Genomic DNA, 17,491 nt, shown 5'->3' with positions numbered 1-17,491 from the left:
AAGCATACACTTTTTGATAAGATGTTGCTAAATCTGTATCGTATCGTAATTTTTGTTCATACAACATGGGTTATAGTATATAGATTTTATCTACCTATTATTTTAGGATCTATAGCCCCTCGTAGAGGTTCATTGTCCTGGATTTATGCATCACATACTTTGGTGAGATATTAATAGCTTTCACTCCACTTTTTTTTGACTATTTTAGTCACTTTATGGATATCACTATCAATCCTTATTCTCTTTTTGATTAGACATCATATCTGTGTTTTCTGTGTGTGGGGCTCCCATGCCTGCTGGGATAGACTTCCTCCTTTGGGTCGTGCACATGGTCAAGTTCTGGGTAAGATGGCCCGTTCTGAGGGGTCACCACATAAGATAAAATATATTCTAATTTTGTATCTAATGAATACTTTGTACAGTATGTGACATTGATTAATGTGTTTTTTCTTCTTGGTCTATAGTTTGAAAAATTGGTAAATCGCTCTATATTATCATGTGTACAAAAAGGTACCAGTTACTTACCGGTAGCTGTCTTTCTGGGAAATCTTCCAGGACAGCACACCTGAGATGCGAGAGGCTCTTCCCTACAGGAAACACAATCAATCAGCTGTCTTAAGTCCCCACCCTTCCCCTTGATCCTCAGTTTGTAGAGAAGTAACTCCTGAACCCGGTTCACAAGGGAAATCATTCCTCATAGGCACTCACCTTCTAGTGTTCTACAATTTTCCCTGCTCCAACGGACGGGAAGTAGGTCTGCCGTCCTGGAAGATTTCCCAGAAAGACAGCTACCGGTAAGTAACTGGTACCTTTCTCAGGTCATCTTCCAGGACGGCACACCTGAGAGGATAAACAAGTACCTCAGGCCTACCTTAGGGTGGGGCCACTACAAGACCCTCTTGGCGAACCTTGGTTCTGCGGTGAGCTTTACCTCCACTCCATATGCTTGATGAAGGTATCTTAGCTGGATCATGCGGCTGATCTGCAGGTCTGCTCCACAGATGTCCCTGCCTTTTCCACTTTGGATGCAGCATCTAGGTGGAATGGGCTCTTAAAGATGGAACCAGAAAACGAGAGTTAGACTTACCGGTAACTCTGTTTCTCGGAGTCGTCCAGGACAGCACTAGAGAGATAGGCTCCACCTCCAGAGGCAGAAAACATAATCCAGATCTTTAAAGGGTGGTCTCAGTCCCTTCCCCTTCAGTCTTGTAACCGAGAACTTCCCCGGAACAGCTTCTGTAACAACAAAAACACTTGTCCAGCATTATAACAGCATATAGGGAGGGAATCCATGCTATCCTAGACGACTCCCAGAAACAGAGTTACCGATAAGTCTAAAGCCGCGTACACACGGGCGGACTGTATGGCCAACTTAGTCCATCAGACAATCCGACGGACAGTCCGTCCTACTTTCGAATGAACGGACTTGACCACACACGGATGAACAACAGTCCGTCGAAAGCTTGCGCGATGACGTGTACAGCACGTACGACGGGACTAGAAATAGGAAGTCCAATACACAGCAATGCAACCTTTCGCCGTGTAAATCCTTTCTGAGCATGCGCCATACTTAGTCCGTCGAACTAGCCTACTCACGAGCGGACTGTCCTCTGAAACCAAAGTTGGACGGACAATATTACGGAAATTCCGAAATACTTAGTCCGCCAGACTGCACACTGAAAAAGTCCGCTGAAGCCCACACACGAGCGGACTGTCTGCTGAAATGTGTTTCGACGGACTAAGTTGGCCATACAGTCCACCCGTGTGTACGCGGCTTAACTCTCGTTTTCTCTAGTCGTCTGTCCAGGACAGCACTAGAGAGGATCAATGAGAACTTACCAGATTGGGGGGGGGGGGGGGACTACCGCTTGAAGAACCTTTCTCCCAAACGTCTGGTCTTGCGCTGAGATAAGGTCCAATCTGTAATGCTTCATAAACGTCGAGTAGCTTGACCAAGTTGCTGCTCGACAAATTTGTTCTGGTGTCGCTCCAGCTCGCTCTGCCCAAGAGGTTGATAGTGCCCGTGTGGAGTGAGCCATGGGGGAAAAAGGACATTTCATTTTCATCACTTTGTAAGCTTCTACAATAGCTTGTTTGATCCACCTTGCAATTGTATTCTTTGAAGCTCGTGACCCCAATTTTTTACCCGCATGTAAAACAAATAATGCATTTGATATTCTAATGCTTTTCAACATCTCCAGATACTGTAAGACACAGGCTCTCACATCCAGTTGGTGAAACTCTACCTCCTTAGGATTAGTGGGGGACCCACAGAATGAAGGTAAAACAATTTACTGTGTTCTGTGGAACTTTGCCACTACTTTGGGCAAAAACCCAGGGTCCATGCGCAACACCAGCCTGTCTTCAAAAATTAGCAAAAAACGGCTCTTTTACCGAAAGTGCCCGAAGCTCGCTAATGTGTCTAGCTGTGGAAATAGCCACTAGGAACACTGTTTTGAGCGTGATCCATTTCAAGGAAAGCTCTTCTTCCTGTAACCTTTTTACCCATCCCTGTAAAACAATTGACGGATCCCATTTGGGTAAAATTTTGAAAGGAACAGGTTTAATCCTGGTCAACCCCTTAAAGAACCTGCTAACTAGCAGGTCTGACGCCAGAGGTTGCTCCAAAAAAAAAAAAAAAAAAAAAAACAGGGCCGCAAATTGTACTTTTAAAGGTACTAATGGCCAGTCCCTTATCCGCACCGTCTTGTAAAAACTCCAAGACTGTCGGGATACTTACAGACACCTTTTTAGTGTCTAACCATGAACAAAAAACCTTCCAAAACTTAACATAAATTGCTTGGGTTACCTTCTTTCTACTAGAAAGGAAACACCCAGTTTTGTGCCAAAGCGTCTATCCCTTTTGCCCCCTGCCTCCCTCTCTAGGGAGAAGTATACTGGGACCTGGGTGTTCACTTTCCTGGCGAACAAGGTCATCTCCGGGAGACCCCATTTCCGCACTAGCTAATCTGCCAGGTGGTTGTCCACCCCCTTTAGATGGACAGCTGAAACAGACTCTAGGTTTTCCTCAGCCCAGTGCAGGAGTTTTTTGGGGTCAAGGTTCGCTAGCATTGTCTTGATGGATTGTATTTCTTTCTGTACCCCAGAAATCAAATCCTTACAAGCCCCCGTAGCTTCCTTATAGACCAATTTGTCTATGCACGGTTTACAAAGGGGCTTAGACCATCCTTCTTTTAATTTATTCATACATGAAGGACATCTCTTCTTCCCCCCTGACCTCTCTGGTTCTTTAGGCAGAGCCTAAGACAAGAGAAGGAGAGAAGAAAGGAAGGGAAAAACAGACAAGCTAACATCAGCGAAACCTTAAAATAGGATGCCTTCACCAAACACCTATCTGCACCTCACCAACCGCTAACAGGATTCACAAGACACTTTAGTCCGGATCCTGTTTGAGAGAGGGAGGGAGGAAAATCACACCTGGACCATTTCATAATGCCTTTGCATTGATTAGTCCATCACTCAGTCCCCTCTCTCCCAGCCCTGTAGGTACAAGACACCTCTGTGTACCTACCTGAGCTGGTTCGGCTCCACTGCCACTCTCTACTGCATCCATATCCGATCGGAATCTTACCTGACCGCCTGGAGGCTTTTCCCTTCGTTTGTGATACAGTACGATCGTTATGTGGCCGGGGCTTTTTAAAAATAGCCGCCAAGGTTCCGATCGTCCACGCTCGCTGCCCGACCCGGAAGTGGATTGCTGGACGTCCTCTGTCCTCCTCCTGCGTTACACAGGCTGGAACTCGATGCCTGTGCCCGCCCTCCGCCTGACTTCGTGCCCAAATCCGAACCTATTGTCAGGCGAGGGAACGCCAGCCCTCCCCGGGCTTCCAGAAGGAGAACGCCGGTTTGTAGCTGCTGTCAACCTGACCGGAGGACCTCAGATGTCTGCTACCTAAACAGGTACACAGAACTCCTTCCCCGTCTCTTATGGGCACTCTCACTGTCAGGGGAAGGAGAGCTCCTGATCCAGCCTCCTCCTCCGGTGGAGGAAACACAAAGACTGAAGTGGAAGGGACGGAGACACTCTTTAAAGATCTGGATTGTGTTTCCTGCCTCTGGAGGTGGAGCCTATCTCTCTAGTGCTGTCCTGGACAGACGACTAGAGAAAACATGTTAAACTTGTAGGTTAGCAATGTTGCCTGTCTCACACATCTAACAACCATGGCCTATCGTGCCTGTAGGTGCTACTTAGAACCACTAAAAAGATAAATCAGAGACCTGTGTTGTAAGACAAGGACACTACATTAATCAATAAAAGGGCCTGTCTTAACACTACGAACAGGGAACTAAAACTGCAAAAAGGGGGGGGGGCCCTGACAGACAACCTTTTTTGTTCCTTTTTATCTGTATGTCAGCAAAGACTAAAGGGAAGCCTACTTAAGGGTAATAGATTAACAGAAGTTTGATCCCTAGGTTTAAGGCATGCCCAATCTATGGCTTTACTTACGCCTGAGAGCCTACTTCAGGAGATTAAAGTCCCTAGCAGGAGTAAACTACCCATATTGCTACGTCTAGTTTTGCTAGAAGGGGCGAAATGAAGGCCATGCACCGAGCCGAAACCTATTTGATCGGGTATACATCTTTATACTTCATCCTCAGGTCCCAATACTCCTCTGAACAGAACTCTCCAATTTCTTACTAAACAGGGTGATTCATTATCCCCTTCCTCTGGTGTCCCATAACCCTACAGGAAATGGTTCTGGCATCCCTGAATGTAAGGGGGTCGAGGTTTTCTGACATGTGGCATCTGCAACCCGAACTCCTGGCCCCTCCATGGAAAAGAAGGCTGAAATACAAAAAGGTGATATATGTATTATTAATATCACAAATAAAAAGATCATAGATTGTGGGCACGACAATAGATTTAGACGGAAAGGACACAAGCATAGACAACAATGTTGTGTACCTGAGTGTGACTAGCTAAACCGATATATCAAATATGGGAAGAGACCCAAATCTGAACCTCAAATGTAGGCAAACAGTCCTCACAGTCTGGTTTTCTGATGTGCTGCCAAGATGTAAAAACATTAAGACACAAGCAAACCCTAAATGCTGCGTATTTCTGAAGTGCAGCTAGCTAGGTCATAACTGATATATAAATACAGAAAGGACAGGAACCCCCTTTACTGTTGTGTTTTACTGATGTACAGCAAAACAAGGCTATAAATAAAAAGACAGAAAGACCCAAACGTCTATGTTGCGTATTTCTGACAAACCACCAAATACAGTTATAAGATCAATATGAACACCAACTCCCATGTTGTGCATTTCTGCTATGCCACAGGGTAAAATATGGAACACAAGACAATCCTTTCTGTCATGCACTTCTGTAGTGTAGTTCAGATAGAACCAACACTGAGAAAGGACACAAGCAACCTGCAGCGTTGTGTTTTTCTGAAGAGCAGTAAGGCAAGTCAATATGAAACAAAGCACCAACAAGCTTCAATCTTGAGTATTTCTGCTGTGCAACAACATAAAAGCAGACACTGAGGAAAAAGACAGACAGCCTTTACAGCTGCAATCTTTCTGGTCTTCTGCAAAATAAGACAACACCATGATGAGTATTCCTGCTGTGTAGCAAAACCTCAACCAGAAGGGACAGATAAGCTTAGGGCTCCCACACCTGTGCGACCCAACCTGCGACTTGGGACTGCAAGACGCATGAGAAGTCATACACTATGGCTTCCAATGGGTACCATTTGTGTCTGTGCGACTCCAGCAGTCCCCGATTCCTGGATCCACAGACCTCAAGATTAAACAGGTCGCAGGGAAAAAAATAGCAATTTTCAGGTCGAACAAGTGAGGGGTCCCCAATGCTGTGACTCCCTGGAGGAGTGCAGCCAACAAACCCCTGCGGTGTATCCCTAAGATGCAGAAAGGTAGATCAATGAGAAACACTGCTCACTGCTGTGCCTGATATACAAACAATAAGGCAGTAAATATAGGACATACAGGACACAAACATTCAATCTTTGTGTATGTCTGATGTGTAGCAATATACCAATACTGAGCAGAGATGCCACCGTCCTCAATGTGTCTCTCAGCTGAGCAGCAAAAACAAAATCAGAAAAAAAGACAAGCAACCTTCACTGCTGTGTCCTTTCTGATATGTAGCTAATAAGGCAGTATATGCAAGACATAAAAAAGGACAGACAACCTTCAATCTTGTATATGTCTGATGTGCAACAATATAACAATTCTGCATAGAGATAGCACATCCATATTGAAGTGATTTGGCTTTGCGACTCAACATGTCAAATCGCATTGGCTAAAATCGGCACGACACCACTTTGTGGTGCTACACGGATTACCAAAGGCAGTATATGTACTACACCTGGCAGGGGTTCAATTTGTATTTCTGCTATGTAGCCCAACAAATTTGAACCATCAATTTTCACTGCTGCCTTTCTGATAAGGCAGTAATACAGGACACAACACCCCACAGACCTTAATCCTGTATATGTCTGATGTGCAACAATAAAACTCTCTGAATAGAGATAGCACATCCATATTGAAATGACTGGTCATGCAACTCAACATGTCAAATCGCATGCTTAAACTCGGCAGCCATTGCCATTAATAGCACTGTCTGAATCAGCACAACGCCACTTTGCGGTGCTGCTCCGATTACCAAAGGCAGTATATGTACTACCCCTAGCCCAGGTTCAATTTCTATTTCTACTATGCAGCCCAACAAATCGGGACCATCAAACTTCACTGCTGCCTTTCTGATAAGTAACCAACAAGGCAGTAATACAGGACACAAAGCCCCACAGACAGACCTCAATCTTGTGTATGTCTGATGTGCAGCAATATAACCATTATGAGCAGAGATGTCACCAGACTTAACCACCTCAATACAGGACTCTTTTCAGCTTTCAGTGCTCTCTCACTTTGAATGACAATTACTCAGTCATGCTACACTGTAACCAAATGAATTTCTTATCATTTTGTTCACACAAATAGAGCTTTCTTTTGGTGGTATTTATTCACCACTTCATTTATTATTTTTTGTAATATAAGCGAAAAAAGAGCGAATATTGTGAAAAAAAACACAATTTTCTACTTTCTCTTTTAACCACTTCAGCTCCGGACCAATAAACACCTTAAGGACCAGAGGTCTTTTTGCAATTTCGCACTGCGCTGCTTTAACTGGTAATTGCGCGGTCATGCAATATTGCACCCAAACGAAATTTGCGTCCTTTTCTTCCCACAAATAGAGCTTTCTTTTGATGGTATTTGATTGCCTCTGCGATTTTTATTTTTTGCGATATAAATGGAAAAAGAGCGAAAATTTTGAAAAAAAAAAGATATTTTCTTCTTTTTGTTATAAGAAAAAATCGAATAAACTAAAATTTTAGTCATACATTGAGGGCAAAATTTATTCAGCCACATGTCTTTAGTAAAAAAAATGTCAATAAGCGTATATTTTTTGGTTTGCGCAAAAGTTATAGCGTCTACAAACTAGAGTACATTTTCTGGAATTTACACAGCTTTTAATTTATGACTGCCTATCTCATTTCTTGAGGTGCTAAAATGGCAGGGCAGTACAAATCCCCCCCAAATGACCCCATTTTGGAAAGTAGACACCCCAAGGAAATTGCTGATGGGTATGTTGAGCCCATTGAATATTTATTTTTTTGTCCTAAGGGATTGAATAATGACAAAAAAAAAAAAAAAAAAAAGTTGTCACTAAATGATATATTGCTCACACATGCCATGGTTATATGTGGAATTGCACCCCAAAATATATTCCGCTACTTCTCCCGAGTATGGGGATACCACATGTGTGGGACTTTTTGGGAGTCTAGTCGCGCACGGCACCCCGAAAACCAATCACCACCTTCAGGATTTCTAAGGGTGCAAATTTTTGATTTAACTCCTCACTACCTATCACAGTTTCGAAGGCCATAAAATGCCAAAATAGCACAAAACCCCCCAAAATGACCCCATTTTGGAAAGAAGACACCCCAAGCTATTTACTGAGAGGCATGTTGAGTCCATGGAATATTTTATATTTTGCCACAAGTTGCGGGAATATTACAAACTTTTTTTTTTTTTGCACAAAGTTGTCACTAAATGATATATTGCTCACACATGCTATGGGCATATGTGTAATGACACCCCAAAATACATTCTGCTGCTTCTCCTGAGTACGGGGATACCACATGTGTGGGACTTTTTGGGAGTCTAGTCGCGCACGGCACCCCGAAAACCAATAACCACCTTCAGGATTTCTAAGGGTGCAAATTTTTGATTTAACTCCTCACTACCTATCACAGTTTCGAAGGCCATAAAATGCCAAAATAGCACAAAACCCCCCCAAATGACCCCATTTTGGAAAGTAGACACCCCAAGCTATTTACTGAGAGGCATGTTGAGTCCATGGAATATTTTATATTTTGCCAAAAGTTGCAGGAATATTACAAACTTTTTTTTTTTTGCACAAAGTTGTCACTAAATGATATATTGCTCACACATGCTATGGGCAGAAGTCAAATTACACCCCAAAATAAATTCTGCTGCTTCTCCCGAGTACGGGGATACCACATGTGGGGGACTTTTTGGGAGCCTAGCCACGTACGGGACCCCGAAAACCAAGCACTGCCTTCCGGATTTAAATATAAAATGCTACCAAAAAAACTGTTAGCGATGGCAGGGATCAGGCCTGACTCTGCGATCGCTGCAGTTATGTGTTTAGTGTTTTGTAAGTGACAGTGATCGATCGATACTGCACTTGGGTGGGCTGGGCAGAGGGGCAAAACGCAGGTGCTAGCAGGTATCTGGGCTGATCCCGCTAACAATGCGTTTTTTTGGAACCCTAAACTGCTGGGGACGCTAGTATAGATCTGATCAGATCAGATATTGATCTGTTCAGATTCTATAGCACTACGGGAGGTGTATGCTTTTCGTGTGGGTGTTAGCGGTACTGGCACTAACCTAGCGCTGCCTGGGGCGACGCAGACCCTGACCCTAAAACCTAATTGATATCACCCGCCGGGTGATCAGGGGGTTAAACCTTTATTGGGTAATAAATGGTGGGTGCCCTGATGCTATAAAAAACAAACTAACCAGAGTCACCCGTAACACTTATACGGTGATCAGTGGTGAAAGGGTTAACTAGGGGCAATCAGGGGGTTCAAATTTTTATTAGGTAGTATATGGGGGTCCCTGGCGCTATATAAAAACCTGACGGGGAACCTAAATAACTAACTGGCTAACCAGCGTCACCAGTGACACTTATACTGTGATCGCTGGTGAAAGGGGGTGAAAGGGTTAACTAGCAGCAATCAGGGGGTTAAAACCATTATTGGGTAGTATATCGGGGTACCTATCGCTATAAAAACCTGGCGGTGAACCTAAAAAAGTAACTAGCTACCTAGCGACACTGATGCAGCGATCAGAAAAATTATCGCTTAGTGACACTGGCAAAAGGGGGTGAAAGGGTTAACTAGCGGCAATCAGGGGGTTAAAACCATTATTGGGTAGTATATCGGGGTACCTAGCGCTATAAAAACCTGGCGGTGAACCTAAAAAAATAACTAGCTACCTAGCGACTGTAGCGACACTAATGCAGCGATCAGAAAAACGATCGCTTAGTGACACTGGCAAAAGGGGGTGAAAGGGTTAACTAGCGGCAATCAGGGGGTTAAAACCATTATTGGGTAGTATATCGGGGTACCTAGCGATATATAAACCTGGCGGTGAACCTAAAAAAATAACTAGCTACCTAGCGACACATGCAGCGATCAGAAAAATGATCGCTTAGTGACACTGGCAAAAGGGGGTGAAAGGGTTAACTCTAGGGGCAATCAGGGGGTTAAATCTTTATTGGGGGGTGATATGGGGCTACCCTGGACCTAACACTAACTGTCCTGACAGTTTTTACCGTCACAACTGACACTGAATGCATTGATCAGTAAAGAAATGATCAATGCAATCAGTGACACTGTGACTGGGGGGGGAGGGGGGGAGTTTGTGTGCCTGTGTGTACCTACATGTCAGTGTAGTGTTGGTGCACACTTACTATTAGTCTTCTCCTCGTAGTCCGGTCAAAAAGACCGCCCGAGGAGAATGACATCACTTCCTCCTTCCTGTGTAAACAATACACAGTGGGAGGAAGCTTCTCATTGGCCAGGAGCGATCCAGAGGGGGTGGCCGAAAACCAACGGCCATTGTTACCGGCCTCAAAATGTGAATTAAGAGAGCCGATGATTGTAGACGCGATGAGATAAGGTGATCAGCTTGGCGTGGACTGCAAAGAATCACACAAACAGCATGAGATATGACCACTGACTTTATGGCTGGAAGTAGTTTAATTTTTACATAACAATACATCTTTTACATTTTTATAGTCACATGTTTATAAACATTAACAATATATATAATACCGATTTTAACGAAAGTATTTTAAAACGTAGTTACAACAATGAACATTACTATATTTTAATAACATATATATCCCTGTTATTCAGTGTTATAGATAATTATCTTTATCTCTCTGGTACACTTTAAGTGTGCAATAATCATACTGGCAATGCATTGCTTCAATACAAATATTTTCATGGTAGTACTCTTTTTTAACCACTAGATGGTGCACATTGCATGTCTGTATGATGCAATACATAAGCTTTACATACAATAGGTTTTTTTCTATATTAAATAACAGAAAACATGTGCTTCTATAAATCTATGCAATTTCCAATAAATCAGGTTTAAATATACCTATTTAGAAAGGTTTAGTGTTTATCATAGACATTTGTTCTGACTAATGCAGTATTTTCATGTTCTTATGCACTTTTCACTTGTTTCTGACACATGCTGTTCTAAACTTCTAATTACAGCAAAACTATAGCATAAAATCTGCTGAGACTTTTTCTGCATCTGCTCAAGATGTTTAGGAATCTTTCTATCACAGGTTAATACAGATTAGGAACAATTTAGAGTACATACCTGCAAAGAATCACACAAACAGCATGAGATATGACCACTGACTTTATGGCTGGAAGTAGTTTAATTTCCAGTCACATGGTGTGTGGCCTTATATAGACTCTGTTTGTGTACCTTCTCTGCCATCTACTGGTTATTAATAGAATAGAAGGGAGATGTTTAGAAATATTAAAAAAAAAATGAATATGTACTTTGCTTTGGGGTGTCTGTTTTGTGACCATATAAACCCCAGTCCGTCACACCATCCCCTCATCACGGAGCGCTCCTGGAGCGAACTGGACCGTCGTATCCAACGGGAGGGGGTCCGATCGGACCCCCCACCCGCTGGAAGGCAGGCACGTACATTTACGTGATTGTGCCTGCCTGTGCCATTGTGTTGACGTACATTGGCAATACGGCAGTCCTTAAGTGGTTAAAAGAAACAAAAAAAAACAAAATTCGAATTTTGGTGAAAATTTAGGCCAAAATGTATTCTACTACATGTCTTTGGTAAAAAAAAATCCTGATAAGTGTATGATCATTGGTTTGTGTGTAAGTTATAGAGCCTACAAGCCATGCTATGCATTATTGAAAATGTATCAATCCTAATGCACTGATGGCCTATCTCAGTTCTTGAGGCCCTAAAATGTCAGGACAGTACAATAACCCCCCAAATTACCCCTTTTTGGAAAGAAGACAGTCTGCGGTATTTAGTAAGAGGCATAGTGAATTTTTTGAAGTTGCAATTTTTCCCCCACAATGCTTTGGAAAAGAAATTTATATATATATATATATATATATATATATATGTAAGAAGGCCAGTGTGGTGGCCTGAATTTATGGGAGGAGCCCGGAGGGTATTTAACCAGCCCGCTCGCCTGTGGTCTTTGTCGGTTTCCGGTGCGCGGCACTACGTCACTAGGCCGACGGCTCGTGTTTCGTTTCCATTCGGACAAAACGTCTCTCTCGTGGTTTTCTTTCCCGTTCGTTTTGTACAACGTCGCCGGCTCTGTACAACGTCGCCAGCTCGACTGCCGCAGGTAAGGGTCTCGATTGACCTTCCTGTACTATTTTTAGTGTCGTTAAAACCTGAAATATCGAATCGTTCGTTATGATACCGGTTGTTATCACTCAATACGCCCCAATTTCGCAGCGCCCTTCATTTCACGGGCGTCATTTCGGTACATATTGCTGGTAGGAAAAAACTGCACTGTTTTAGTACTTGTTATATAGTCTCGTTACCGTGTTCCACAGTCAAAATCGTTGCCAGTCGTGTCTCACGGCACAATGACTCCTACCTCTGCCATAGCTGGCTCACATAGGTAATTTCATCATTTCACTCATTGTTGTTACGCACGGCGCTCCGATTCGAATCCAGTCGCATCCGCGTAATGCGCCGATTCATTCCGGTGTGCCCCTAACTGCTTGGCCGCATTTCAGTACATGCTCCAGAGCTCGTTCGTGGCTAATCGATCGGGTCTCTGTCATGGGAAGTCATTTCACTGTCACCTAGTACGTTCGAATCGAAACCAGTCGCAGTTCTCGAACGCACAGGTTCGATCGACGTGTCCCAGTTACGTTGGCCTCATTTCGGTACATGCTCCAGAGCTCGCTCGTGGCTAATCGATCGGGTCTCTGTCATGGGAATCATTTCACTGTCACCTACTACGTTCGAGCCGAAACCAGTCGCATTTCTCAAGAAAACGCACAGGTTCGATCGACGTGTCCCAGTTGTGTTGGCCTCATTTCGGTACATGCTCCAGAGCTCGCTCGTTGCTAAGCGATCGAGTCTCTGTCATGGGATCATTTCACTGTCACGTATCACGTTCCGATACGAATCCAGTCGCGTCTACGATGCACCAATTCGTCCCGGCGTGCCCCAGGTATTTTCGGCCTCATTTCAGTACATGCTCCGGAGTCCCGTTCGTTGTCAGTCGCAATCGCGGCACGACCGATTCGGGCCTCTGTCATGGCAAACTTTTGTCACTCATTTCACTGTCACTTACCGCGCTCCGATTCGAATCTAGTCGCATCCGTGATGCACCGATTCGTTTCGGTGTGCCCCAGTTGGTTACGGCCTCATTTCAGTACATGCTCCAGAGTCAGGATTCATTATTGGTTGCAGGTTTCGGTTCTCTGATTCATGACTCTGTCATGGGAAATCACGTAAGACGTCCAATACGAATCCAGTCGCATCTACGATGCGCTTATTCGTCCCGGCGCGCCCCAGGTATTTCAGCCACATTCCAGTACTTGCTTTAGAGCATGCACGATTAACGGATAGTCGCAACAGCGGCACGACCGACTCATGCCTCTGTCATGGCAATCAAATAAATTTCACCGCCACGTACCGCGCTCCGTTTCGAATCCAGTTGCATACATGCACCGATTCGTTACGGTGTGCCCCAGTGCTTTAGCCTCATTTCAGTGCATGCTCCAGAGTCCGGTTCATCATCAGTCACAGTCACGGCATGACCGGCTTATGCCTCTGTCATAACAGGTTTTCATTAAATGGACCGTAGTATACAGTGCCCCGTTTCGAGTCGGTCGCATCTGACATGCAAACACATCCCCAGGCACAGACTTCTGGCAATCGTTGCAAGCACGCATTCAAGCATAGACTTCTTGCAATCTTTGCATACACGCATCCAAGCATGGACGCACACAAGCGTAGACTTCTCGCGATCGTTGCAAACACGCATCCAAGCGTAGACTTCTGGCAATCGTTGCAAGCACGCATCCTAGCATGGACCTCTTGCAATCGTTGCTAGTACGCAGTCAAGCATGGACGTCTTGCAGTTGGTGCGAGTACGCATACAAGCCTGGACTTCTCGCAATCGTTGCAAGCTCGCATTCAAGTGTAGACTTCTTGCAACCGTTGTGAGCACGCATTCAAGCATGGACGTCGTACAGTCGTTGCAAGTTCGCATACAAGCGTAGACTTTTGCAATCGTTGCAAGCACGAATCCAAGCATAGACTTCTTGCAAATCATTGCAAGCACGCATCAAGCATAATCTTCGTGCAATTGTTGCAAGCACGCATTCAAGCATGGAAGTCGGACAGTCGTTGCAAGCACGCATACAAGAATAGACTTCTTGCAATCATTGCAAACACGCATCCATGCGTAGACTTCTTGCAGTCATTGCAAGCATGCATCCAAGCGTAGATTTCTTGCAATCGTTGCAGGCACGCATCCAAACATAGACTTCTTGCAATCATTGCAAGCACACATTCAGGCATAGACCTCAGGCAAATCATTGCTAGCACGCATCCGAGCATAAGACCTCTTGCAATCATTGCGAGCAGATGTCCAGGCACAAACTTGTTGCAATCATTGCTAGCAGGCAGTTCCGGCTGGCTCAATAGATTGCGTTGGGAAAAACCTGGATACTTTCCTAAATGTACATTGTAACGGGGTACTTATTTTATAGGTAAAGTTGGTCCAGGGAAAATCCGATTGCCTCTCGGGGGATCAGGAAGGAATTTTTGCCCTGCTGTAGCAAATTGGGCCATGCTCTGCTGGGGTTTTTTGCCTTCCTCTGGATCAGCTGTGGGTGTAGAATTGGGGGTGTTGGGTTGTGCGATATTTATTTGGTTGATTTATGGTTGGGACTGGATGGACTTCTGTCTTTTCCGACCTGGCTACCCATGTATCTTACCATAACTTCTTGCAATCGTGGCAGGCACGCATCCTGGCATAACTCCTTGAAATCATTGCAGGCACGCATCCTGGCATAACTTCTAGCAATCATTGCACACACGCATCCTAGCATAACATCTTGCAATCGTGGCAAGCACGCATCCTGGTGTAACTCCTTGCAATCGTTGCAGGCACGCATCCTAGCATAACATCTTGCAATCGTTGCAAGCACGCATCTTGGCATAAAATCTTGCAATCGTTGCAAGCACGCACCCAAACACACGTTCAAGCACAACTCCTGCAGTCTTCGCAAAGCACATGCGATAACACGAATTTCTCACAGTCACTATGAACACATTTCCAGGGACAAACTCCCACGCAATTGTGGCAAGCACACGTTTAAACACTACTTTTGCAATCGTGCCAAGGCTCGCGACTTAGCATAACGTCTTGCAATCATTCTTTTGCAAGCACACATTCTCAGTGGCACACAAACTGGCTACACGTCGTTTTCAGCAGCACTTAGTTGGCCACTTGTCTCCTGTGACTTTTCTTACAAGCCACTCACCGTTTCCTGTCTGTCGGTCTCTCCCTTAGGATAGTTGAGTTCAACTTCCATCCAGCACCTGGATCGTGTTGACACACGCAACTGGCTTCTTCCTGTAACACGCTCAGGCTATACCTAGCCAGCGTTCAGCATTTCTCATCCTTACAGGGCCCGGAGAGCCATCTGTCTTCACGGCTCATACAGCAAGATCCCCACTACGAGGCATCCAGAGGCATCGCCCATAGCCAACGGCAAACGCTCGCCCATCACAACTGCCATCTTTAGGGACATGAAATCCTCGCATATTCCCCAGTCTAGTCATCCGAGCGGCCATCTACCTGGCCCTTTGTGGTTTTCCATGGCCTAGCCAATTTATTGTCGGTAGCACTGGCAGCCAGGTTCTACACAGACACTATCTGACGAATGTTCAAATCTGCAATACGGGCCATTCCCCAGGATCGATCTTTATGTCACACCTCCTGGTCCTCCTCTCATGGACACAGGACCCTTCTCAGATCCTTAATTTAGATGCCGTGGCAATAGCAGACCTGTCAATGTCGGAAGGTTCCTTACTGCATGGATTGATGTATCAGTGTTTAAACCGTCTACGATGCCCCTGTCGCCCCTGGTAGTGACAGATGCCACAGCCTCCACAGGCTTCGCGGGAATTTTTGGCCACCACTGGTTTACAGGACCATGGCATCAGGGATACTCCTAAACCCCGGTTTACCTGGACTTCCTCCCTCTTCAGGCTATACCCGGTCATGACAGCCTCTCGTATCTGGGGTCATGTCAGGACAGGACAGGCTGTGGCTTTCACCACCGACAACTGGGCCGAGGCTCATCTTGTTATTGAAGCCAGGTCTGGACCGCTCTCGGTTGTGTCCTTCCTGCGCAGACTGCTGCAGTTAGCCCGGTGGCACCAGTTTAATGTCCATTGTGTGTTCATTCCAGGCCTTCAGCAATCCCGCAGGCCAAGTTCTGCATAGTCGTTACTTGGCTCGCTACCAACTTCATTTCATCCTCCTCCTTGCAGTGTCTAAAACCCAGCAATCTGACTCCAGGATGGACGTCCATTTCTATAGAGAAGCAGGGCTTGGTATCAAGTAGCCGTACTCGACTACCTACTGTCACTCCTACCGGAACGCGCAGACTCTAGTTCCCTATTGCTTTCGTGCCAACACTTGTGTACCTGCCAGTTTCCCAAACACGTGGGGTTCTTCTACACAGCCTACACCTCGACCCCGGTCCATACCGTGGACACTCTTTAGTATTTGAGCACCCTTGGCAGCATGTTGGCGTGGGTCCCAAGTCACGTCATTGAAAGACTAAGCAGTTGGGACTCTGCCTACCTCGCCCGGTACATTCCCAATCCTCGGGTGGAAATGGCACAAGCGTTCACCAAACTTGCTCAACTAATTAAGCTAAAACTAATAAAACTGCACCCCTACCTGAATGTTTTGCCCCCTTATTTTGGTATACCGACCATCAGACCAGGGCACACTTCAGGTCCATTTCATGTGGTTAATCTTATGGTAGAGGCTACTTGTTCATATCCGTATCGGCCATAGGGCTTTGACCATAAGTAAGAAGGCCAGTGTGGTGGCCTGAATTTATGGGAGGAGCCCGGAGGGTATTTAACCAGCCCGCTCGCCTGTGGTCTTTGTCGGTTTCCGGTGCGCGGCACCCACCCCCCCTTCCCCTTTTCAGGGCATTTCTCAAATTCATTTCTCTTCACATATATTAAATTCTAATCTAGGGTATGCCCCTTTATTTTGGTATACCGACCATCAGACCAGGGCACACTTCAGGTCCATTTCATGTGGTTAATCTTATGGTAGAGGCTACTTGTTCATATCCGTATCGGCCATAGGGCTTTGACCATAAATTATATATATATATATATTATATATATATATACAGTTAGGGCCATAAATATTTGGACAGTGACACAATTTTCGCAAGTTGGGCTCTGCATGCCACCGCATTGGATTTGAAATGAAACCTCTACAACAGAATTCAAGTGCAGATTGTAACGTTTAATTTGAAGGGTTGAACAAAAATACCTGATAGAAAATGTAGGAATTGTACACATTTCTTTACAAACACTCCACATTTGAGCTCAAAAGTAATTGGACAAATAAACATAACCCAAACAAAATATTTATTTATTCAATATTTTGTTGCGAATCCTTTGGAGGCAATCACTGCCTTAAGTCTGGAACCCATGGACATCACCAAACGCTGGGTTTCCTCCTTCTTAATGCTTTGCCAGGCCTTTCCAGCCGCAGCCTTCAGGTCTTGCTTGTTTGTGGGTCTTTCAGTCTTAAGTCTGGATTTGAGCAAGTGAAAT

General features: G+C 44.9%; 2 protein-coding genes across 2 annotated transcripts in view; both read right to left on the bottom strand.

Moving 5' to 3' along the window:
- LOC143986898 (uncharacterized) overlaps nucleotides 1-17,491 on the bottom strand; it is a 1,277,526-nt gene that overhangs the window by 1,175,715 nt on the left and 84,320 nt on the right. The window lies entirely within an intron of this gene.
- LOC143989847 (uncharacterized) overlaps nucleotides 1,858-17,491 on the bottom strand; it is a 30,727-nt gene continuing 15,093 nt past the window's right edge. The window contains exon 5 of the mRNA XM_077490126.1: nucleotides 1,858-4,807. Within this exon, the coding sequence (XP_077346252.1) occupies nucleotides 4,706-4,807 (102 nt within the window). The 3' untranslated portion in view covers nucleotides 1,858-4,705. The remainder of the gene's footprint in view (nucleotides 4,808-17,491) is intronic.

Source organism: Lithobates pipiens, unplaced genomic scaffold, assembly GCF_037356315.1.
Source record: "Lithobates pipiens isolate NorthernLeopardFrog02 unplaced genomic scaffold, aLitPip1_a1.2 Scaffold_18, whole genome shotgun sequence".
NCBI lineage: Eukaryota > Metazoa > Chordata > Amphibia > Anura > Ranidae > Lithobates > Lithobates pipiens.
The sequence above is the reverse complement of the archived record's forward strand: the minus strand, read 5'-3'. Positions and strand labels throughout refer to the sequence as shown.